We start from the raw sequence: 26937 nt of genomic DNA on the forward strand, positions 1-26937 counted from the left end.
TGCTACAAGCTGTATTTGTGTCAATAAACACCTTGAACCTTTGGTTTTATATTTTTTATTAGGGAATTCAATTTAGGTTTCACAGGCAGATATATGCATGTACAGTTATATTTATATCCCCTTTTTTTTTTTTTTTTTTTTACCCGGCATTGTCTCTGTATATAAAACAAACAGCCACGAAAAAGAGAAAAGAATATATGTATATATATATAAGCATACAGGTACTCACAGACTTGAAAAATACTGGGGAGTGTGTACACTGTTGATAGAAATAAGTTACATTTAACAAACAGATTGAAAGAAAAACTAAAAAAAATAAGTAAATAAAAATAAACAGTGAAAAATAAAAAAAGATAGAAATAAAAAAAAGAGGAAAAAGGAGAGAGAAAGGGGGGAAGAACAGGGGGAGGGGAAGATAGGTAGGGTGGGGGGGGACTCAGTCAGGGGGTAGAGTTTGTAGTGAGTTGAAATAAGTGATAAATGGATCCCACTTATGGGAAAACATAGCGGAATTGCCCTTTACAGAATATTTAATCTTTTCCAGCTTGATATAATACATTACATCTATGAGCCATCTGGACGTGGATGGGGCTTTGGACGATTTCCATAGAAGTAAAATACAGCGTCTCGCCAATAAAGATGTGAAAGCTAGTACATCTGATTGTATGGAGTTGGTCCGAGTAACACAACCACTTGTGACCCCAAATATGGCTAATAGGGGGTTCCTGTGTATTTCAAGACCTAAAACCTTGGACAAAGTATCGAAATAATCTGTCCAAAATGTGTTAAGTTTGGAGCAGAAATAAAACATATGACTCAGGTTACATGGTGAGGAGTGACATCTTTCACATTGGTCTACTATGGATGGGAACATTTTTGATAGTCTAGTTTTGGAAAAGTGAACTCTGTGTAATACTTTAAATTGTATAAGTTCTAGCCTTGCGCACGGTATGCTTGATCCGATTTTGTGTATTGCTTTGTCCCACCATTGGTCTCCAAAATCAGTTAGGTGTACTCCCAGTTCCTCTTCCCAAGCTAACCGTGCCTTAACTATGGGGTGATCGTCAAAGGTCATAAGTTTGTTGTATATTTTAGAAATGAGTGAGTCCTGGTGGGGTTTGAATTCGAGAAAGTCATCCCAACACTGTTTAGGCGGTAGAGAAGGGTAGGAAGGGAATAGAGCAGTGGTACTGTGTCTAACTTGAAAATAACGAAACAGATGTGATGTTGGTAAGTTATAATCTGAAGCTAGATCTGAAAAACTATAGAAGGATCCGTTTTTATAAAGGTCTCTAAAAAACTTAATGCCTTTGTTCTGCCAAAATGTATAAGATGTATCAACTAGTGATGGGGGGAACTGGTGGTTGCGCATTAAGGGCATCAATGTGGAGGCTGACTTGAATTTAAAGTGGCGCCTGAATTGGAGCCAGATTTTAAGAGTGGATCGTACCACTGGGTTGGTTGTGAAGGTGGAGGGATTAAGTGGTAATGAGGAGGTGAGTAGGGCCCTAAGGGAGGATGATGGACATGACTGTGCTTCCAGCCTGCACCATGGTAACTCTGGTGAGTGAAGCCAATATGTTAATTTGTGAATGTGAGATGACCAGTAGTAGAAGAGAAGATTTGGTAACGCGAGACCTCCATTGAGTTTGAATTGTTGGAGTAGTGATTTTCTCACCCTGGGTGCTTTCCCATCCCACAAGAAGTTACTAATAGTTTGGTCCATTGTTTTGAAAAAATGTTTCGGTAAGAACAGAGGGATGCATTGAAAAAGAAAAAGAAATTTGGGCAAAATGTTCATTTTTGCATCATTGATTTTACCGACCAGTGACAGAGGTAATGACTTCCACTTTTGTAGGTCTGTCTTGAGTTGGGTAATCAGGGGAGTGAAGTTAGCAGCGTAAAGGGATGGTAGAGTGCGGGTTATGTTGATCCCTAGGTATTTGAACCCTGACGGGCTGAGTTTGAATGGAATTTGGGTCTGTTTAAGTGCTAAGGCGGATGTGTTTATGGGATAGCATTCGCTCTTAAGAATGTTGATTTTATACCCCGAGAAGGAACCGAAAGTCTTCAGCAAAGATAGTATTGGTGGGATGCTGACTAGTGGATCTGTTATATATAAAAGTAAATCATCAGCATAAAATGATAATTTTAACTCAATACCGGCACGGGAGACTCCTTGAAATAGAGGGAAGGTTCTTAAAGCTATTGATAATGGTTGGATGGCTGCGGCGAAAAGTAATGGGGACAACGGGCAGCCTTGTCTACAACCCCGTGTTAGTGTAAAGTAGCTTGATTGGGTATCATTAGTGCGGACACTGGCTTGTGGAGAAGTGTATAGAAGTTGAATCCAAGATATAAATGTATTGCCAAATCCAAATTTATGAAGTACAGCAAAGAGGTAGCCCCATTCGACCCGGTCGAATGCTTTCTCCGCATCGAGTGAAATGACTACTTCTGGAGTCGAAGATGACTCTTTTGAATAAATAATGTTGAAAAGCGTACGGACATTAAAAAACAGCTGGCGGCCTTTGATAAAGCCATTCTGCTCCTCTGATATGACAGTGGGAAGAATAGATTCAAGTCGTGTAGCTAGGGCTTTGGCCAGAATTTTAACGTCTACGTTCAATAGAGATAGTGGTCTGTAAGGGGAGCAGGATGTAGGGTCCTTGTCTTTTTTCAACAGGAGGGATATGGACGTCTGGGTTAGGGTTTGCGGTAGTAGGCCGTGTTCTAATGACTCGTTATAGACTGAAAGAAGAAGGGGAGCTAATTTGTCGATAAACTTTTTGAAGAATTCGATAGGGAATCCATCAGGACCGGGTGCTTTGTTATTTTGCATGGCTTTTATGAGTTTAATTTCTAATAAGGTTAGTGGTGTATCAAGCTGGTCAGCGGCGGCAGGGTCAACGGTTGGGACTTCGAGACGCTCAATGAATTCTAACATTTCTGTGGTGTCTGATGGGGATTCTGAGTTGTAGAGAGAGGCGTAGAAGGTCTTAAAAGTCGCATTAATAGTTATTGGGTCAGAAGTAAGGTTATTGGTGGAATCCTTAATGCTGGAAATCAAACGGGAGGATGCCTGTCGCTTCAATTGGTGGGCTAACAGCCTGCTTGGCTTGTCGCCATATTCATAATTGTTACTACGTGATTTCAATAAAAGCTGTTCTGCGTCCGTTGTTGCAATGCGGTCAAATTCTGCCTGCAAGTCAATCCTCCGTTTCAGCAAGATTGGGGTGGAGTTAGCTGCGTTTTGACGGTCCAGGTTTAAAATATTTGTCATCAGGTCTTGTAGCTTAGCCTTGCGTTTTTTATTAGAAAATGCTGAGTAGGAGATTATTTGACCACGCAAAAATGCTTTAAGTGTTTCCCATAACAATGAAGGAGATATAGAGTCATTTAAATTGGTAGCAATAAAGTCATCGATTGATGATGAGATGGACTTGTTAAATTTGTCATCTGACAACAGCAGAGAGTTAAACCTCCAGGAGGATGTGAAGCGAGGCTGATCAACTAGTTTAATGTCTAAGCTTAGGGGGGCGTGGTCCGAAATGACAATTGGGTGATATTGGGATGAGGAGACTTTGGGAATAAGTGAACTATCAATAAAAAAGTAATCGATACGGGAGTATGACTGGTGCACGTTCGAAAAAAATGAGAATTCCTTACCCTGTGGGTTGCGAATTCTCCAAGGGTCGACACAGCCGTTCTTGAGCATAAATTCCGATATTGACCTGGACATTCGAGATTGATTGAAACTACGTGGATTCGAGCGGTCAAGAGCCGGTTGAATTACACAGTTAAGATCACCACCTAGTATCAGAAGATGAGTATTTAAAAAAGGTAAAGAACTAAATAATGTATCTGTAAAAGTTGGGTTGTCAAAATTTGGGGCGTATACGTTAACCAGTAGTACAGGGGTACGGTGCAAAGTGCCAAATACCTGCCATTTTTATCTGATATAATCTTGGAAGGGGTAAACTGGACTTTTTTATTAATTAAAATTGCTACCCCCCTTGCTTTGAAGTTGAAAGATGAGTGGAAGATGTCACTGACCCATGCAGACCTAAGTTTAGGTTGATCTTTATCACGTAAATGTGTTTCCTGTAGGAACATTATATCAGCATTCAGATGTTTTAAATGGGAGTGTACTTTTGAACGTTTGACTGGGTTATTCAGCCCCTTAACGTTCCAGCTCAGAAACCTAATGGCAGACCTATAGTCTGGGGTTTGTGAATTTATATTAGCCATCTAAAGCTGTTGAGTGAATATGAGATAGGTAGAACCAACAAATGTGTTACTGACTGAGTCCCCCCTGTTAAGGGAAGAATGGGAGGGGAAGGGCAGGGTAAGGGGGTAACGATAAGGAGAAAAGGAGAGAGTGTAGAAGAAAGAAAAAAAAGAAAAAGAAAAGGAACGCAAAAAAAAAGAAAAAAAAGAAAAAAAGAAATAGTGCTTTTGTCTACAGAGACAACCCATCCCCCTCCCCCCCGTGCACTTGAAGTGTCCCCAACTCCCAGCTGTGGGGACAGAAGTGCATGCTCCAGCGGGAGCCAAAGGAGTCATCCTCCTAAGAGTGGTGCTTGTGACTGTCTAGCTTTGCGCCTATCGAGCAGAGAAGGCTCAGTGAGAAGACCCCCAGTGCTGAAATGTAATGAACTTAGTAGTGATTACATTAAAAGAAGTTGTGTACCAGTTGATTAACCGAGTGTGATTTTGAGAACAGAAGTTGTTACTGAGATGAAGAATAGGATAAAAAAAAAAGAAAGAAAAAAAATATATATATATATTATATATATTAATATTAATATTAATATTAATATCAATATCAATATCAATATCAATATTAATATTAACATCAACATCAATATCAACACCAATACCAACATCAACATATAATAATAATTCATACTTAGAAAAAAAAAAAAATATATATATATATATACCTTATGTCTATTAGCATGTACATTACATTACATTACAGTCATTTAGCAGACGCTTTTATCCAAAGCGACTTACAATAAGTGTATTCAACATAGGTAGGGAACGAAAACTACTAATCACCAGAAGTCTTTAGTGCATTTTCTGCAAAAACAAGCAACCAAGAGTATACCTAGCGCTAAGGTAAAAGTGCAATATATCAGCTACCTATTTCCTTAAACAGATGAGACAAAATAGCTAAATCAAATGAGCATGAGCTAAAACAAATAAGTGTATCGACTAAACAAGATCCAATAAACAATCCAATAATCCAATAAACAATACAGCAATAGAAAACAAGCGTTCGTACAACTAGTTAACAACAAGTAGGTCAGGCAGAGAGGAAGGGTAGTGTTTCCTGAAGAGGTGAGTTTTCAGCCTGCGGCGAAATATGGGCAGTGACTCTGCTGTCCTAACATCAGTGGGAAGTTCATTCCACCACTGTGGGGCCAGAACAGAAAAGAGTCGTGACCGTGTGGATCGGCCAGAAGGACCCTTGAGTGACGAGGCAATCAGTCGCCCCGAGGTGGCAGACCGAAGTGGTCGGGCAGGGGTGTAGGCATCGACCATAGCCCGGAGGTAGGAAGGAGCTGTTCCTTTCACTGCCCTATAGGCTAGCACCAGGGTTTTGAACTGGATGCGAGCCGCTACGGGGAGCCAGTGTAGAGAGCGGAGAAGGATGGTTGTGTGGGAGAACTTGGGGCGGTTGAACACCAGGCGAGCCGCAGCTTTCTGAACAAGCTCCAGAGGTTTGATGGCAGATGCCGGAGCACCAGCAAGGAGGGAGTTGCAGTAGTCCAGGCGGGAGATGACGAGAGCCTGGATGAGCACCTGGGCTGCCTTCTCCGTGAGGAAGGGGCGAATCCTCCATGTAGTATTGCCTATGAATGAGAAATAAAAAACTTTCAGCTCAGGACATCCAGGTGTCTACCATGAATCTATTAGCATGTAGTATTGCCTATGAATGAGAAATAAAAAACTTTCAGCTCCGGACATCCAGGTGTCTACCATGAAATAAAGGGAAGGGGAATAGTAGTAACCAGGTGTCTTAAATTATACATTTTTAAATAAAGGAGAGTGCAGATCATTACAGCCAGGTGTCTTTAATTCAAAAGTCAGAGAAGAAGAGGAGAGAAACTATTCAAGGTTCAGTAATCAGTACAACCAGGTGTCTTCGGTTAAAATCCGAGAGGAAGAAAATATCCAGTGTTCAGGTCTTTGGTTCAGGGCAGAAGGAATATAAGCAATAATACTAATAATAACAGCAACTATTACCACTGAGTAGAAGGTAAGAAGAGATGGGAGAGAGGAAAAAGAGAGGAAAGAGGGCATTATGTGTCAGGCGTCTACTATACGAGGCAAAAAAGAGTACCCTATGTCATCTATTGTGGAAAACAGATAGACTGGGTTAGTAAGAGACAAAAGAAAAAAAGGGTAAAATAATATACCTCAAATTCACTCATTCCCCCCTCCTCCACATTGTTCAAGTATGTAACTCTTTCCACAGTTCAGTTTACAGCAATGGTATGTACCATAACCACAGTTCAGGGCATCATAGCATTTATCCCCCCCCCCCTCCATCCGAAATGGTGATTTGGCTGAGCCTCCAAGGCACAACTTAAGGAAAAAGTAAGTACCAGGGGTTCGAGACACCAGCACGTCCATTAAAGAGACAGAGAGAGAGAGAGGGAGAGAGAGAGAGAGAGAGAGAGAGAGAGAGAGAGAGAGAGAGAGAGAGTGGGACAAAGATAGAGAGACAGAGAGAAAGAAAGAAAGAGGGAGAGAGAGGGAGAGAGAGAGGGAGAGACAGAAAGATAGAGAGACATAGAGAAGAAGAGAGAGAGAGAAAGAGAGAGAGAGAGAAAGAGAGAGAGAGAGACCCGTAGTTCGAAGCCTATCCGCCCATCATTGATAAAAGACAAAATTATTAAGACAGAACTAAACAATTAATAGTAAAGTAATAGTAGAAATTGGAGTGGCAGTGTTATATCAATAGTAATCAGAGGGGAGATATCCACAGATCAAACCAGAATATCATTGTATACAGTTCAGTTCAAGGGAGAAGATAAATAAAATGATAATAATGATAATAATAATAATAGTGATAGAAAGTATGATAGTAGTAGGTTTGGGCTAATGTTAATACCCGCAGTTCTGGGTCTGTTTATCCTTTCTATTCAGAGGAAGTTATGCTTGTAGATCGGAAAGTATAATTAAACTAAATAATAGCCCAGACCCCTATCCCTTTTTAGAAGAATTGTGACCGTGATTCAAAGCGAAATATAGGTGGCTATATATTTCAATCAGTGGGCGATCATGGGACATTCACGATTCAACACCTTGAACCTTGAACACTGAAATGGTGCTGTAGAGTTTGTAGACTGGATGTCAGTGTCCTGACTTGAACCCCATGGAAAATCTCTGGTGGGATTTTTTATTTGTATTTATTTATATGTTTATTTGACATAGACAATACAAAAAACAATGTATTAAGTTATAAAAACATGAAACCGTTGCATTGTTTGTGGGGTTTCTAGCCGAGGCTAATTTGCAACCCCTGGCCCTAGGCCTTTCTATACAAATATCTACCTAGATAAAAAATAATCCAATTACAAAAAGCACATGCATGAAGCTCTAATCTAAACAAGTACAAAAGCAATAACATTCCCAAACTGGAAAAAGTGCTCCTCGGAGCACAGGTCTCCGCCAGGTCAGGTACGTTATTGTGGGCCAGCAATGTTCGGGTGGAATAATCAGGATGGAATATGAAAAATCGGATGGAACCATCTTGATCACTTGACTATAGAAATAATGTGTACCGATTTGCATGATGTTTGGACAAAATTTTTAGGAGTAATCTAAAAAAGAAAAGTGTTGCAAAAATCGGCCTCCTGGTGGCGCTGTAATAGGGCAATGTTAAAAGGGTGGCATTTGGAGGGACAGCGAGTGCATTTTCCGGCAGCGGCAGCTTCCGCGGAGCTGCCGGCGGCGCCAGCTTTGGGAGTGTGCTGCGTTTGTGTAACGCAGTCCCCACCAATATTATTTACGATTCTGTGCCTATCGGTACATAACTCGGACGGCGCTTAGTCGACTAGTAGACCATCGGCCGGTCGTCGCGGGCACTCGCGCCTGGAGGCGCTCGGGCGCGACTCCTTGGCCTCAAGGTCTACTGAGTCGGCGCGCCTCCGTCATGGTCCAAAACTATACTTTATCGGCGGAAAAAATAAGTTGACTGCCGCTCCTCCACCGGCAGTTCCGCGGCAGTTCCGCTGCTCCGCCGGCAGCTGCCGCTCCACCGCCGGCAGAACTGCCGCTCCTCCACCGGCAGTTCCGCGGCAGTTCCGCTGCACCGCCGGCAGTCACTGCCGCTCCTCCACCGGCAGTTGCGGCAGTCACTGCCGGCAACTGCCGCTCCTCCACCGGCAGTTCCGCGGCAGTTCCGCTGCCGTAAAATGCACTCGCTCCTTCTGGGCATTTGTTCCTCAACGTAGTGCGAATGTGTGTGCAAAGTTTCACCGTAATCGGACGCTGCGTTCATGATTTGCGGCATTTTGTTCAAAACGGGCCACTCCTGCAAACTGTAGATGTCAATCTTAGCCAATCAGGATGGAATATGAAAAATCAAACAGATCCTGTGCATGTGCGTGCGTGTGTGTGTATGTATATATGTATATATGTATACAGTATATGTATATATGTATGTATGTACGTATGTACGTACTGTACTGTACTGTACTGTACTGTATGTAACCACCCATATGCATGCTGTATACTAGTCAGGGCCGTAGGAAAGGGGGGTGACGGGGGGGATTCGTCCCCCGTGGGCCGCGGAGTGGGCCGGTACAAATATATCCCCCCCAACTGGGAATGGCTTCCTACGGCTCTGACACTAGTTACATATATAACATAGCTAAATCTAAGAAGACATCACGTCATACAGCTGATAGTTGTATTGCCACACTGATTTAAATTAACCCATGTACTTTTAAGAGTTCAATACTCAGAGGGCATAATTACCTTATTTACCTTTAAAAGCAACATTCATCTATATTCTTGGCCAATAGGCTATGCATAATATTTTATTCATCATTCTAAAAGCCCCCTGTCCTCTACATTAACTGGTAACACATGACAGTTTGACAACATTTGAGATATTGGCATCTTGACTCTTGTGTGAAATCATTGCTCTGAATGTGAGTTTATGTTAAGGGTTAGCCTGGGATCCAGCCTGATCCAGCCTGGACAACACTGGTCGCCCCCCTACAGACCAATCAGAAGCCGCGGGTCGTTTTCACTCGTGATGTGCACGGAGATAGGAGGCTTTCCAAGTATTTGCTCTCAAAGCTGTCAAGCCTTTTGAATTAAATCGTTTTGACGGATAATACAAATATAATATGTACGTATTTTGGCAATAAATACTTAGATTAATTCATCAAACAAAATGGTCAATCAGTGAGTAGTGGAGCAAGTTTAATTATACAATCTCAGTTCAGGTATTTCATTTAGTCTCATCATTCCTCACTGGGTCACAAGACACTGAAGTTTTATCATCCGTCTTGATCACATGCCTATAGCGATACTGTGTATCGGATTTGCGTGATTTCTGGACTGAAGGAGTATTTGTAAAAAATGTGTTTTACAAATGTCAGCCTCCTGGTGGCGCTCTAAAAGGCAGATTTGAAAAAAGAAGGGCCTCTAGGGAGTGTGCATGCAAAGTTTCACGCAGATCGGTGCAGGTATTGGTAAAAACGCAAATTGGCCTGTTATAGTGCCACCATGAGGCTGATTTGAACATTTTCAAGTGGCATGTCTTCCTCGGCCTAGTGGGAATATATACGTGTATATACATAAATTGCATGCTGCGTTCATGATTTGAGGCGTTTTGTTCAAAACAAACCAATCCTGCAAACTTTGGAAGCCAATCTTAGCAAACTTTAGATGTCAATCTTAGCCAATCAGGATGGAATATCAAACAGATCCGTCTTGATCACATGACTATAGAGATCATGCGTACAGATTTGTGTGAAATTTGGATCAAATCTGAAGGAGTAATATCCAAAAATGTGTTTTACATAAGTCGGCCTCCTGGTGGCACTATAAAAGGCAGATGTGAAAAATGCAGGGCAAAGGTTTTTCCTTGGCCTCTAGGGAGTGCACATACAAAGTTTTACACAGATCGGTGCAGTTTAGGTAAAAACACAAATCGGCCTGTTATAACGCCACCATGAGGCTGATTTGAACATTTTCAAGTGGCATTTCTTCCCCGGCCTAGTGAAAATGTGCGTGAAATAAATCGCGGCAATTGCATGCTGTGTTCATGACTTGGGGTATTGTGTTCAAAATGGAGCACTCCTGCAAACTTTGGATGCCATTCTTAGCATGGCCCTGATTTTCCATCATTATTGACACTTGATTCTGACACTGACTGACATTGTCATTGTTTACAGAACTTGCTGCTAGCATCTATCCCACAGTGATTGTGTCAATAATGACGATACAATTACACCATCTTGTTTAATATTGATGAAGTAACAAAGGTCTTGCAATCCAGACAAACTGCCAGAACACAAAAGTTAATATTTGCACAAACTGATAATTTAATTGCGTGGGAGATGGCTTTCTGGACCCAGTCCTGAGTTCTGTCAACACAGAGCTTGGCACCATTCTCAACACACATAGATATCGAAATTAATTCCATCATTAAGATGTTTGATTTGACATTGTATTCATAGTCACTAAGCAGTCAAATGGTACAATGTGTTGACACTCTTTCGCAACTTAATCCATTAAAACCGGAAAAGCATACAGTACAGTATGTGTCATTTTAGATTTTAGCTATACATACAACATACGTTTTTTCAGAAAACTCTTAGGATTTAGAACCCTGGAATTAGAACAGTGGTTCTCAAAAAGTTTTTGAAAAATCGTGAAAGTGTTTGAACATTTTTGAATAATTTATAATTTAGACTTTTTTTTAAAAACACAAATCTTCTCTTCTGGGGGTCCCTGGCACAAAACATTTTCAGATGGGGGTCACGTTTTCAGATATATATAATTTTGGGGGTCCTCCTTGGCACTAAAAAGTTTGATAACTACTGATTTGTAGAATCGGCCTCAGGTCTTAATGAGTTTATGTCTAACCCTCCGCACCTTATGTCTGACGTCATGTAGGCCTACATATTGCATGCTGATTTATGCTATGTTTAATACAGCTCCCTGACATGTTTTTATTTACTGATTTATTCCCCTCCTTGCACTCCCTGCCCCTCCCTCCCTTTCATTTTTCTTTCTCTTTCTGAAAACAACAAAAACGGGAAGAAAAAGAATCACCCACTTCTTTACATCTGTAAGGGTACGGTCGGTCACACCGAACTTTAATTCTGCCTATGCGGCGGATTCGGCCAATGCTTTTCAACAACAAAAAAGTAGAGTCTGATTCTGATTCTGAAATGGTCAATCAGTGAGTAATGGAGCAAGTCATTCATTCAGTAAGTGTAATGAAACAATCTCAGTAGAGGTATTTTACATCTTGTTCCATCATTCCTCACTGGGTCACAAGACACAAACAGTTTTATTTATCATGATGGATATATCATTTTAGTATTGATTAGCTGTCTCTTGAAGCATGCTAACAGTTAACAAAACGCAGGGATCAACATTATAAATGGTCTGCTGACCATAAGTAACAATTTAAATCCTCCAGGCCAACAGAACACAACCTGCACCTGCGGCGCTCGGGCCAGTAAGAATAATGCCTTAAAAATAAACATTAATGTCTCATTCACTTTTTCCCTGTAGTGCTGGTGTTTTGTAAAGATTTTTGTGAAATTGCCATAATTGGCTAAACTCTTTTAGCTCCTCCCACAAATGTTTTCCAAATTTCACAAAAATCGGTACACATGATCTCTGGACCCACGTGATAAACATAACCAAATTTGATAGTCCTTACCATTCGTCCGTAATTGGCTTCCAAAGTTAGTGGGAGGGGCCTGTTTTACAAAAAATGCCATAAATCATGAACGAAACGTCCGGTCAATTCCAAATTTGAATCACATGTCAAGGATGGTTTACTCAACGAATCCCCAAAAGCATTTCCACTTTGATCAATAGGGGGCGCCACAAATGCACAAAATGTAACTGTTTGATGCAAAAACATGATTTTTGGGGGGATCAATCCTCTCAAAATGAAATACAAGTGATCTCAGGAGTGAGGTGACTATACAATTGTGCCGTTACATTTGTGGGAGGGGCCTATTTCTTTAGTGGGAGGGGCCTATAGACCAATTATTTGTTTACTAACATTGAGACTGGACGCACAGGTGATTGTTTCACGCAATCAATTCCCAACCAGTTTTTTCGGGGTGCGCTGGTTTCAGCACACCCCAACCCCCTCTTGTGTGTTGGCTGGTGAGGCGCGTCCTAGCGAGACCTGATAGAATGGGTTTCATTGCGCGCATACTGGTTGCACGCATACTGGTTCTGATCAGTGTGACGTCGTCTGTTAATTATCTTTCATCAACTGGATGTGTTCCTACAGAACAATAAGGTTCATAACAAATTCCAATCTGGCTTCAGGAAAGGTCATAGTACAGAAACAGCACTTGTAAAAGTAATTAATGATCTAAGGGTGTCCGCTGACGACAAAAATGTATCTGTTCTCCTACTTCTTGACTTAACCGCTGCTTTTGATACGATTGATCACACAATTCTACTACAACGTTTGGAGTACTGGATTGGTTTGTCAGGCACAGCCTTGTCTTGGTTTCACTCTTACCTAACAGGCAGAAGCTATTTTGTCAGTCTAGCTAACTTTGACTCAGACAAACACAACATCTGTTCTGGTATTCCACAGGGCTCAATTCTGGGTCCCTTATTGTTCTCCCTGTATATACTACCGCTGGGAGAACTCATCGCCGATCACGGAGTGAACTTCCATTTCTATGCTGATGATACCCAGCTGTATCTTTCAGTAGCTCCAGACGACCCCTGCGCTCTAGACCCATTGTTGACCTGTCTGTCCAGTATAAAATGCTGGATGAGTGAGAACTTTCTTAAGCTAAATGAGGATAAAACAGAAGTTCTCATAATTGGCTCCAGTGAGCAGAGAGAATCAATAACAAGTAGACTTGGTAACCTGGCTGTAGAAAGTAACACCACAGTAAAGAACCTGGGGGTGATTATCGATTCTGAATTGAATTTCAATACACACATTAATCATGTCACCAAGATTGCTTTCTTTCATCTTAGAAATATTGCGCGAATTAGAGACTATCTGTCGTTAGACGATGCAAAGACGCTGATCCACGCTTTTGTTTTCTCTCGGCTTGATTACTGCAACGCACTCTACTCTGGCCTGCCAAAGAAAACAACTGACAGATTACAACTTGTTCAAAATGCGGCAGCCAGAATTTTAACTAAAACCAGGATGAGAGAACATATCACTCCAGTTCTTGCTTCACTACACTGGCTCCCGGTTGTTTTTAGGATTGATTTTAAAATTATTTTAATAGTTTATAAAGCTCTAAATGGTCTGGCACCTACCTACCTCCCTGACTGCCTAGAGAGATATGTTCCAAACCGGGCCCTCAGGTCTTCAAGTGCTGACCTGCTCGAGGTGCCTACAATGACATATAAAAAATATGGTGAAGCAGCATTCTGCTTTTACGGACCGACAGTGTGGAATAAACTCCCATTACACCTAAGACAGGCAGCCTCTGTCGATAGCTTTAAAGCACAGCTCAAGACCTATTACTTCACTCTTGCTTTTAGCTGATTCTTTGGTTGATTTTTAATTCCTCACTGTATTCCCTATTTTAATGTTGTTTTATGCCTTTGCTTTTGCTTGCTTTTATTTTATTTTATTTTATCTTTGTTTGCTTTATTGTTAAATTGGTTCTAACTGTAATTGTATTCTTGCTCTGTAAAGCACTTTGAGCTGCATTTCATGTCATGAAAGGTGCTATACAAATAAAGTTTATTATTATTATTATTATTATTAAGGGGTCTATTTCTTAAAATCAAAACGGCACGTATCACGAACGCGGGATGCGATCGGCACCAAATTCGAATCCCACGTCGTGCGGCCTGCGATGGTATTCCTCCCGCCGTATTCCCCGAGTCCCGGCGGCCGCGACCCGCGACTGGCGTCGGCACAACTACACTTTGCGATTTCCCAGAATGTGAATATTCTACTTTTATTCTGCTACCTACGGTTCAAGAGTTTTAAGCCAAAAGGTAAAGTGGGTTGTTATAGCGCCACCATCAGGCCGACTGGTGCAATACTTTTTCTAATAATTTTCCCCTAAACTATAAACCTCCCTTCCAAGTCTTGTAACTCTAGCCCTTACGGTTTCTAAGAAAAAAATACTTGAATGTGAGTTTTTTCATTTTCCCATTCAAGTCAATGGGGAAATTTAATGCACTAATAAATCAATATCAATTAAACTATACTACCTATCTCTTAGCAAAGTACAAGCCATCGATTCCCGATAAAGCCGGTCAATTTGACATATGGCACGAGTGTGGGGAAAAAAAACTGTGGTGGAAGAAGTACTCACATTTGTTACTTAAGTGTCCTTGAGTAAAAGTACAAAAGTATTGGTATCAAAATGTACTTAAAGTACCAAAAGTAAAACCCCTCAAGGACCGCTGGGGTTCCCCGAGCCCCCACTTAGAGACGTAGCCTATAAGGTATGACGTCACTGTAGCTAAAAGAAGGATTGGATAGGTAAGCATAGTGTCGGGTAGGATATGATGAAATAGAATAGAATACAGAATAATAGAATAGAACTAGACGCGTCGCAATTCTGGGAAATTGCAAAGTGTGGTTGCGCCGACGCCGGTCGCGGCCGCCGGGGCGCGAGGAATACGGCAGGAGGAATACCGTCGGAGGCAGTGCGACGTGCCATTCGAATTCGGTGCCGATCGGATCCCGCACTCGTGATACGTGCGGTTTTGATTTTAGGAAATAGGCCCCTCCCACTAAAGAAATAGGCCCCTACCATAAATGTGACGGGGCAATTACGTTGTCACTTCACTCCTGAGATGACTTGTATTTCATTTTGAGAGGATTGATCCCCCCAAAAATCATGTTTTTTGCATCAAGCGGTTACATTTTGCGCATTTGTGGCGCCCCCTATGGATCAAAGTGGAAATGCTTATGGGGATTCGTTGAGTGAACCACCATTGACATGTGATTCAAATTTGGGATGGACCGGACGTTCTGTTCGTGATTTTGGGCGTTTTTTGTAAAACAGGCCCCTCCCACTATATTTGGAAGCCAATTACGGACGAACGGTATGGATGTTTATCGCATGGGTCCAGAGATCATGTGTACCGATTTTTGTGAGATTTGGACAAAATATGTGGGAAAAGGAGCTAAAAGTGTGTTTTGAAGAAAATTCAAAAGGCGGAAAATTTATCCAGACGCAAATGGGCGTGGCCTATATAGGGAGTTGCGTCATGACCCAAGGAATCTATGGGGGAAAAGAAAAAATAATTATTATTCTACGACCTACGGTTCAAGAGTTATAGGCCAAAACGTAAAGTGGGCTTTTATAGTGCCACCATGTGGCCGAATGATATAATTATCTTTTTAATAATTTCGCACTAAATGATGAACCTCCCCTCCAAGTCTTTTAACTCTGGCACTTACGGTTTCCGAGTTGAATTTGAGTTTTTTCATTTTCCCATTCAAGTCAATGGGGACATTTAATGCACTAATAAATCAATATCAATTAAACTATGCAACCAATCTCTTAGCAAAATACAAGCAGTCTAGTCCCGGTGAAGCCGGTCATTTTGACATATGGCACGAAATTTGGGAAATAAAACTGTGGGAGAAATAGCGCGCAAGAAAGAATAATAAAGTGGGAAGAGTACTATGGTTGCCGTGGCACCACACTAATAATGTAATATTAGAATAAAAGGCCAAGAGAGGGGCGTTCGGGTGGCACAGTGGTAAAGTACACGGCATGCCCACCACAGCATAGTCTGTGGTCTATCTATCTATCTATCTATCTATCTATCTATCTATCTATCTATCTATCTATCTATCTATCTATCTATCTATCTTGGACGTGCAGCAAGCAACAAAACCCCCCCCCTGACTCGACCTCTCGGAAAAGATTTTTTCCAGGGTGGGATGACTGGGAGGGTGATATTTGTCACTGCATGTAATCCTACAGGCTGGGACGGTGCGTGTCAGCTGGGCATGTTGAGCGGGAGGAGTAGCACGAATGCTCCACATTCTCCCGGTGGGGCTCCTCAGATGAGCCGGTAGGGTACAACAGCAGAGGCAAGCAGTGGGAGGAATTAATTGGCATAATGACGAGAAAGGGGGTAAATCTAATTGGCTACTCTAAAGAAAGGCCAAGAGAGAGTAAGGCAAGGAGGCGACGGATAGACAGAGAACGATTTTGAACAGGCTAGAAGGGACAGCTTACATAATCAAAACAACTGGTTGAAACTGGCTGAGTGTGTGCGCGTGCATGTCTTATCAGCCATACTGACAGCGGGCTGAGAGAGTTGGGCTGAGTATTGTGCTGGGTTGAGGCACATCCCAAATGGACCCTTACTTACGGGTCAGTTTTTTTCCCCTCCAAATTAAAACACTCCAGATTTAATTTTTGCAGCCTAGTGTCACGTGAATCTGCTCATGCAAGGAGAACATTTCTTATGCAGCCTGAATCACAAAGGCCAGCCTCGTTCTCATCACACAGTAAAATGTTAATTTATCAATTTTGAGTGTACGATGGTTCTACTCGAACACACTGAGTAAAATTAACTCTTTTCTGTGTAGTAATTAGTATTGCAGTGAATAGGCTACCTCCTCTATAAACAGTTTTTCTCCCTCTTTTCCAGTCATCCGTCCCTTCAGATATCAATGTTTTATTGGCTGTCTAACACTCCCAGGGCCCTTCTGAAATCTCTTCACATTCTTCTCGCTGAAAGCTCTTCATGCATTTGTAATGCAAACATTTTGTCGCAGCTCTGAGGTACCATTTGGATCAAATTGCTCCTTGTAGTACCGCCGGGGAAATAATGGAGGGAGGTGGGGGGCTGCTATTTGTGAAGGAGTAACAATTTTGTATATACTGTACATGGTGTCGTGTTCTGTCTGAATCTAGTCTTAGACACAGCATGAGAAATGAAGATAATGACTTAATAAGTATAGGTATTATGGGTCTCACTTAGCCCATTGTCATGGCAAAAGTGTAACTACAAACAAAAGTGCTAATTAAATTTTCATGCTGTTAAGGAGTGTCCATGGTATGTGTTCTGATTGATTGATCACAGTACTATCAAAACTGTAATAGTAGATGCGGGGCCTTCAATTGAAGACCAATAAGGCATAGGAAATAGGTAGGAGACAGTTTTAGAAGAAATCTCGAGTAATGGGCTGTTTTCTGTGCTGAAACGCTTAGAGATGCTAGAGCAATCACAATTCCGCAAGTTCTCAAGCTGGCTATTAAGCCATGGGACGACATTGTTCCTATGTTGTCATCATATGCTATATTAAACGGAGTAGTTCACCCAGAAAATTACTTATTTTCTATCAATTACACACCCCATGAAGTATTGAATTCATGGAGATTTTTTTATTTAATTTTGTCGCTTTCCTAAGCCAATAATTGTATGACCGGCGGTCTCTCCGGTAGGAGACTCAAAGGAGACTCTTTGAGTCTCCTACCAGATACATTAGCATCTTTCCGCCAGTCATCAAATTATTGGCTTAGAAATGCGACAAAAACTGTAAAAAAATCTCCATGAATTCAATGCTTCATGGGGTGTGTAATTGATGGGTGAACTACTCCTATGAAAATCAGCCCAGGAGATGCTAAAGTCATTTCTTTGCTGCCATGATGTACTCAGCGATAAAATGAGAGTCCTTGGCTGTATATGTATCAGGCTAATTCCTGCCAACGGCTCTCAGCGATAAACTTGACACATCTTTCAGCATAAGTCTGCTGAACCTCCCCAAGAGAGCCCATCAATAGCCACTTTTCTGGGTGAGTGAACACTTGAGGTCTTCTAACGCACCATAACACTGGTGGAGTAATCAGTATTTTCATGGCAGGAGGGCACAGAGGAACAACTTCATATCTGCCATGCTCCAGCGGTTGCAGAGAGACAGGACACTGTGTGGTGAAATGTTGAGTCTGTGAATAGATGGGGCAAACAGGGCACAAGTGGATGTTGTGTGCAATTAACCTTTTCTCCCTCTACCCAAATCTCTTCACTGAGAATAGCCAAGCTACTGTACGAGCTCACAATGCGTCGTTGTGAGCTTGTAGATCGCCGAGTTTCGCCGAATGCTCGCCTGTTATGCCATGCCCAGAAGGGGGTTCAAGTCATTAAACATACAGTCAGTGGTGTAAAGTAACTAAGTACATTTACTCAAGTACTGTACTTCGGTACAATGTTGAGGTATTTTTACTTTACTGGAGCATTTCCAATTTTCAGTACTTTTACTTCTACTCCTCCACATCTCAGAGGCTAATATTATTAGCTTATTAGAACACTTTAGTTACTAGTTACTTTGTAGATTGAGATTATTATTACAAAACATACATTACCCACTTCAGCCCTATACATTTCTGCCATTTGAAAATAGCCGATCTACAAGCTCACAATGTGTCGCATCGCGACGCATTGTGAGATGTAGATCTGCTATTTTAAAAAGATTTTTAAACATTTCAAAACGTGTGGAATGGGACATTCTGCATAATGAATACTTTCTACATTTGGTACTTAAAGAGCTGGTGCCATGTTTTTGCACTGTTTTTCATGTGTCTATGAGGTTGATAGAACTTCATAAAGCCCCCCGGTGGTGTTTTTATGGTGTTTTATGTCTTCTCTGACTATTTGGAGTTTCTTCCTGGAGGCTGAAACCTTGAGGGTCAAACGTGCCAATAGAGAAACAGCGCTTTAGTGACATCACAAAGCCATACCCTCCCCCTCATTATCATAACACAACAGGTGTGGGCATGAGGAGGAGGGACTAGGACAGGTGGGTGGTGCTAAGGTGGTGGAGGAGGTGCTAAGGTGAGAACCAGGTATACTTAATGAACTGGAGGCGTGTCCACATAAAAACATAATTTTAACAATTTCTGTACACTTTTTTTTTGTTGAAAAGTTGCAGTATTGATACTTTTACTTAAGTAAAACATTTGAGTACTTTTCACTAAATTACCACTGCATACAGTATACTCTCTCTCTCACACACACACAGGTGCACAATCCTGGTGGATGTGATTCAGAACGAATGCCAGTCTTGTTTGCAGGGCAGTCGGCCATTTAACAAGCGTGTCCCAGCTAGGGCGGCATTGTGTTGATGAATCAATAAATGTAATGGTCCTCTCACTCTGTTGTGAAGAGTGATGTCGGACTCCCCCATGAACACATGCACACACACACACACACACACACACACACACACACACACACACACACACACACACACACACACACACACACACACACACACACACACACACACACACACACAGAGAGAGAGAGAGAGAAAGTGAAGAGGACATTGCTTTCCTTCAAAAAAAACGTTCTAAATAGACATACGTCTATAAATGCACGTACCGTCTGACCGATCGACTTCAAAGTCGAACCAGGCGTGCGTACCACAGAGGACCCGAGGGAGTGGGAAGTCGGTCGGATAGTTCATAAAATATCATAATGTGCAGACAGTACCCTGATGTCATCAATATGATGTTATAGTACTGATGTCATAGACTGGGCTGGACTCCACAATAATTCTAATACAACCCATTAACACTTGAGACCGATTCTACAAAATGTCTTCTAAATCCTAATGTTGCTGTCAGTAGTTCTCAAATTTTTCATGTCAAGGACCCCCAAAATTACTGTATTTAGGGCGCGGACCCCCATCTCAAAATATTTTTGCTCCAGGGACCCCCAGAAGCAAATATTTGAGTTACAAATGTTTGCTTTAAAAAATATATATATTTAAAGATTTGCACAAATTTTCACGAAAAAAAATAAATAGCAGATCTACAAGCTCATAGCGCGGCACTCGGTGCCGCGCTATGAGCTCGTATGTCTGCTATTTTTTAATAGCCAAAGAAATCTAAAATGACACAGATTCCCAGTCTTAATGGGTAAATCCCAGTATATTACATCCCAGATATTATAATGGCCATACAATCGACAATTCTGTCAATAGTTCCAGACCACAAACAAATCTATTGGACTCCCTCCTGAGACTAGGCTCCTGTAACAGGGCTAACATTGGCCTATCCACAGCCAACACTAATGTACAACTTACCGCTGCACGTTTTCTCAAGTTCTAAGTTGAGTTCTTGTAGGCTGAAATGTCCAGTGGTGTTGCAGTTCAACGTGCCTGGGTGGGAGAAGGGAGAGAACCCCTACTCTCTCTGAGGGGTTTCCAAAGAGGAACTGCTTTATTTGGCTCTGATTTCCTTCCATGTATTTTTGGACTTCTTATCATTTCTATATTAGGCCTGTTTTGTTTCAGTATATCCGTAGTTATTTGTTTGTATAGTGCAATCATCCTTTTGTTGTTTATATTAAAAATGTTGTGTCTTTAGGCTGTCGAGGTGATTACTGTATGCTTATTTCACGGCACAATTCCTATTTCTAAACGTACCTGGTTAATACATGCCTGAGGAGAAACACATCTGTAGAAGCATCTGAAGCCTGTATTTGTGCCCTTTAAGTGTTTCTTAAAGGTCTTATTCTATAAACTGTATTTACTCAAATTGTACTGGTCCATTTTGGTTACATTTGTACACTAACTAGAAGTAGTTACAAATGGATAATTAACACAGTTTGTTTTCTAACATGGAAAACTGTCATCCTGTACAATCCAGAATAAGGCCAAGCCACCAGTTTCGTTGTCATCAGTCAAGCTGAACTGTAATCGATGACAGAATGGGCTCATTCGTTGCATTCCCACTGGAGAGATTAACCTCTGTGTATCAGGCCGTCAATGCAGACCCACCTCTGCCCTGAGAAACTGTAAAGGGGGGGTGGGGGGGTGGGGGGTAGGTTCATGTCCCTGTAGGAGGGACATGAAATATTGATGCGAGGAAGCAGTGGAAAGTGTGGAAGGGAGATGAGAGAGGAAGGGTGTGTGATCAGGCAGTGATGATGAGAGTCGGTTTCTAATCAGTATAAATTATCTGTGAAAAGTATTTATACCTCAGGTGCACAGACGTATACAGTCATTTTGAACTGAATGCATGTTTTATTGTGAATCAGGGATTGCTAATCCTGAATTTGTCACTGATGTTTTCTCTTGCACTTAATTTCTGTTCTGTGTCATTGTTTTCTCATTTTCTAGAATAAAGTCATGAACGTTGACGAAGTCAAGGTGAAGCTGCAGGTAAGAGATCTTATGATCATTTTTTATCCTGTCGATCATTTTCAAAAGATTGCGTTGCTTCACTTGCTGGCATGCTATCAGTAAGAGCAAACAGAATGCCTTCTAAAGCCATCCTTCAGATCCTGTTTTCAAATCCCACGTGTCTCCTTAAGAACCCCCAGAAACCCAGAGGACAATGTTGCCCTATGGTCCCCAGCTAAATGACTGATAGTTAGAAACCAAACGGACCCTTAGCGGTTTGTAACTCTGACAGTGTACACATTGGACTCTCTCAGAGTTATGGGGATAATGCGTACCAGTCTGGGGGTCCTTGAAATTAAAAAGTTTGAGAACCCCTGAATTGTAGCCTAGTCTGACTTACCTATCTAATCACACTAGATGAAGTGCTGCTCCTATGTCCGCTTTATTATTCTGTAACGACGATCAATATTCTTGTTTAGAGACAATGCAGCCCCTAAAAGTTAATTAGGCTTTGTTGATCCTGGACCAATCTTCGTTTCGGGCCGCATGCTCTCTTCCCCAGCTCACACCGCATTCAAACACGGCCCACGTCACACTGTCGTTTGTTTGTGTATTTTGTGCCTAACTGAGCTGGTAATTACTGTATGTCAATAGTTCCTAATGAACTTAATTAGGAGCTGACAGAGGTTGGTGGAGCGACTTCTCCTCTTTATGACTAGGTCTGTCACGATCATTACATTTTAGATTAATTGATTGATTTAGATTAATTTATTGATTAGGGCTGTTACGATTATGACATTTTAGATGAATTGTCGTAATATCAGAATCAGAATCAGAATCAGAATCAGTTTTATTGTCACATCACAGGTTTACAAGGTAAAGAAGTGGGTGAAATTCGTTTTTGTACATCGTTCCCATCGCAACGTTAATTTCCATAGAAAGAAGAGGGGGGGGGGAGAAGAAGAGGGGTGGGGGGCAAGTGGGAAGGAGATCAAAACAAGAGAGCAACAGAAGGCCAGACAAGTTATCTACATATTTACAAAGTACCTGAGATAATAAAAAACTAAGGTGCCTGAGCATAGCAGCAATGTATGTATACTGTGCATGTTATACTTGTACTGTGCATGATATACATATGGACGTTAAGGTGCTTAGAGAAAAAAGAGCACAATAAAAAAACAAAAAAAGTCAGTGCGTTATACATGGGATTAAGGTGCAAAAGGTCAGTGCGTGTCCACCTAGGGTGGACTGACCCTAGTATAATCCGCAAGTAGCTCCATGAGGGAGTGCAACAAAAAAGTCATTTGTACCTGGTGTAGTCCACAGGTGTGTCCGAGGGGGAGCTAAGTCCAAGTCATTGTCCCTGGTATAATCCACAGGTGTGTTCAGGAAGAGCCAGAAAAGTTTTTGCACTGCCTGCTGTCAGGCTGCTGAACAAGGCTTATGCCTCATTCAGCATCCTGACAGCAGCCGGATTAAAACTGCACCAGAGCCTGGTGGTGGAACTCTTGATACTGCGGTAGAGCCCCTTGCCCGGTCGCGGTCGTTGTAGGGGTTTGAACAGTCTGTGACTTGGGTGGTGCTTGTCCTTGATGATGCGCTTGGCTTTGACCACGCACCGCTTTTTGTACAGTTCCTGGAGCGCTGGGAGCTCGATTCCCATTGTCCGCTCTGCCGATCGCACTACTCGCTGTAGGCTGATCTTTTCTCGGGCAGTGCAGTTCCCGTACCAGGCCGTGACACAGCCTGTTAGGATGCCTTCAACAGAACTGTTGTAATACAGCCTGAGGATGCGACGTCCTACTCCGAGCTTCTTCAGGCGGCGGAGCCAGTACAGTCGCTGCTGAGCCTTTTTCCTCACGTGTGTGGTGTGCGTCTCCCATTTGAGGTCCTCCTCGATGTGTACTCCGAGGAACTTGAACTCGCTGACCCTTTCCACTGCAGCACCGTCGATGAGGATGGGCGCATGGTCTCTCCGCGGCCTCCTGAAGTCCACGATCAGTTCTTTGGTCTTGTCGACGTTAAGAGAGAGGTTGTTCTCCCGGCACCAGCGCGCCAGTGAGTTGATCTCCTCTCTATAGTCAGACTCGTCGTTGTTGACGATTCGGCCTATCACTGTCGTGTCGTCCGCGTACTTTATGATGGTGTTGGAGACATGTGTGGCTATGCAGTCATACGTGTACAGGGAGTAGAGGAGAGGGCTCAGCACGCATCCCTGGGGTGCTCCGGTGTTGAGGGTCAGGGGGTCGGATGTGATGCTGCCCATTCTCACCACCTGATGTCGGTTGGACAAGAAGTCCTGTATCCAGTCGCACATGCTTGGGTGTAGCCCTAGGTCTCTGAGCTTTTTGTCAAGTATTGCTGGGACAATGGTGTTGAATGCTGAGCTGTAGTCCACGAACAGCATACGTACATATTTGTCCTTCAGCAGCTTGTTGTCCATGTGCGAGAGGACGGTGTGGAGAGCCATGGCAATAGCGTCGTCGGTGGATCTGTTTTTGCGGTATGCATACTGCCACGGATCCAGCGAGGCAGGTAGCGTGGAGCTGATGTATTCCCTCACCAGTTTCTCGAAGCACTTGCTGACGATCGGGGTGAGAGCGACAGGTCTCCAGTCGTTCAGGCATGTCACTTTGGCCTTTTTGGGAATGGGCACAATGGTTGACATTTTGAACCCTGCAGGGACCACAGCCTGGGAGAGGGAGAGGTTAAAGATGTCAGCGAAGACACCCGCCAGCTGGTCTGCACATGCCTTAAGGACCCGGCCTGGAATCCCATCAGGTCCGGCTGCCTTGTGGATGTTGACCCGTGCGAAGGCTGTACGCACTTCTCTCTCCGAGATGGTTAGAGGGTTCTCCTCTGCTGGTGCTGCTGATGGCCCCGCTTGGCTGCCGCGGTTGGGGCTGATCTCAAACCGGCCGTAGAAAGTGTTCAGTTCGTTGGGGAGGGAGGGAGGGAGGGAACCTCGCTTCTGGTTCTTGTTTTGCAGTCTGTCAAGGTGTGTACCGCCTGCCATGTGCTCCTGATGTCGCCATTGCTGAGTTTGTCTTGCATCTTTTTTGTGTAGGCCTTTTTCGCCTTCCTGATGGCGCTGTTTAGGGCCGCGCGCGTCGTGTTGCGCGTTTCCACGTCGCCAGATTTGAAACCAGCATCCCGTTCATGCAGATGTGCACGTACTCCGCTGTCCATCCATGGTTTCTGATTGGGATAGATCCGAACTGTCTTTTTTGGGACTATGTCATCTATGCACTTACTGATAAAGCCAGTGACTGAGTCTGAGAGTTCGTTGATGTTATTCCCAGCGGCGTTCTTAAACATCCCCCAGTCAGTCTGGTAGAAGCAGGATTGTAGCATAGCGTCTGTGTCCTCAGACCAGATTCGGATTTCCTTCTCAACGACCGGCTCCCTTTTTAGCCTCTGTTTGTAGGCAGGTAGCAGCTGGATGGCGTAGTGGTCAGAGCTTCCTAGCGGTGGGCGGCGGAGAGCTTTGTATCCATCCTTGAAGGGCGTGTAGCAGTGGTCAAGAATATTGTCACCACGGGTACTGCAGGTGACATGCTGGTGGAATTTGGGAAAGACCTTTTTTAAGTCTGTCCGGTTGAAGTCGCCTAGGCAGATGACTGCGCAGTCCAGGTGGCGATTTTCTTGTGCACTGATCGCCTGGTGAAATTCCCTCATAGCTGTGTCCTTATTAGCTCCAGGATGAATGTAAACAACGGCTACAATCACAATGCTGAAGTCGCGTGGTAGGTAGAAAGGACGGCAGGCTATGATTAAAAGTTCAAGGTCTGGAGAGCAGTGACTATCTAGGATTTTAACATCTTTGCACCAGTTGTTGTTGATCAAGGCACAAACTCCCCCCCCACGTTGCTTACCGCTTAGTACAGGGTCTCTGTCTTTCCTATACACGGTGAAACCAGGGGGAGTGATGGAAGAATCAGATGCTAACTCCGTTAGCTACGTCTCTGTTAGCACAACAATAGACGTGATCCTCGTCTCTGCGTTGTATTTAACGCGCGCCAGTAAGTCGTCCATAGTGGTCACTGTTCTTGATTCACACAGAGATCTAACGTTCGCTAGCAGGATTGAAGGCAGTGCAGGTTTATATCCACGTTTTGTTGTTCTTACGAGGAGACCCGCTCTTTTCCCTCGTCGACCTGGCCGTCTTCTTCGCCGTTTCCGTGCTAGTGTCCCGGCCGGGACAAAGGGAAGCCCTCCCCCCATCCAACCGAGTGGAGGATTTTCCGCAAAATAGTCCGGAATTCTGTGTGTAATCGCTGTGCTGATGTCCATAAGTGCTTGTCTGTCATAACTCCTCAGACACCCGACGGTGTAGGAAAAAAAGAGAAGGCTAAAAAATACTAAAAAGATGGAAAAACGTTGCGACGCTACGGAGCGATGACGAAAGCAGCCGTTCTCCATGGCGCTCCCTCTACACAGATATTTAATATTTGCGATTAACAATTTTTGTTTTGGCATTGAACATCGGAATAAATCTAAATTACTACTTTTGTTTGCCTTTTAGGCTTTCCAAACACAAATTGCACTGGGCAGACGAATAATGCATTCTACACTGGCAATGCTCAAACTACTATTGACAATGTCAGATATTGGGCCATAGAAAACCTTTCATGTGAGGGTAGTAGACCACAGAGAACCCAGGTCCAGTGAATCATTAACCTTGGCAACCTAAACCAACCCTACACTCTCTGAGGGTTTTCAAAGAGGAACTTACTTATTGTGCTTTATTTGACTCTTGATTTCATTCCATATTTTTCAGAGGACACAATGATGATGTACAAAAGTACAAAGAAATGACTGACAATGGCCGGCGCCAATAATCAAAATAAATACGGAAATAGGCGATCCACAAACTTGTAGATGGGCTATTTGCGCTATTTTTCAACAGATGAATGGATACGAGTCTGGCCAGGCAGGGACGTATCTGTGACTTCCAAGGTGGTGGGGGGACCATTTCTTTTTGACAGGCCCACAGCGCAGGGCCACAACTTTATGGACACATAGATGGACATGTGTCCAAAAAAAATCTAATTATTGGACAATGGACATATCCATACTTTCACATCAGGAGGACATTATAATGACCATTAGACTCAGCGCAGCTTCTGGAGTTTCAGCGGCTGCGTGGTCCTAGTGCCTGCCTTATATCAGGCATGCGGGTATGTGTCTGTAGTTCATGGACCTCGAGAACGGACGGGTCGAACGGGCACTCTCACAACGGGTTACGGGTATAGGCCTATGTCTAGTCTCAAATAATTGCTATTATCTCAAATAATTGTGATCAGGCGATTATGTAAGAATTGTGACAGCCCTACTTGTGACGTGTTCATTTGGGCTTAATTGGTGTAGTCAATGTGTGGCGCGGCATGCAGAGAACGAATGGGGGGAGAGATACGTTTCCTCTCCTTTAAATGCCATTCCTCATTACTGCCACAGGGGTCCTCGTTTGGGCAGTAGGGGGGGGGGTTCTCAGAGGGAGAGTCAGGAAGAAGAACTGACATCAAAGCTGATGAGAGAGAGGAGAGAGAGAGAGAGAGAGAGAGAGAGAGAGAGAGAGAGAGAGAGAGAGACCGATGCACCAGAGAGAGAGAGAG

At 43.0% G+C, this 26937-nt stretch overlaps 1 protein-coding gene across 1 annotated transcript in view; it reads left to right on the top strand.

The window, feature by feature from the left end:
• LOC308098483 (ras-related protein Rab-26-like) overlaps positions 1-26937 on the top strand; it is a gene marked incomplete at both ends in the record, with an annotated part of 128279 nt that overhangs the window by 62398 nt on the left and 38944 nt on the right. The window contains one exon of the mRNA XM_080446863.1: positions 21320-21361. Coding sequence (XP_080302989.1) covers positions 21320-21361 — 42 coding nt within the window. The remainder of the gene's footprint in view (positions 1-21319; positions 21362-26937) is intronic.

This window comes from Gymnoscopelus braueri (genome assembly GCF_963280865.1).
Source record: "Gymnoscopelus braueri genome assembly, chromosome: 13".
NCBI lineage: Eukaryota > Metazoa > Chordata > Actinopteri > Myctophiformes > Myctophidae > Gymnoscopelus > Gymnoscopelus braueri.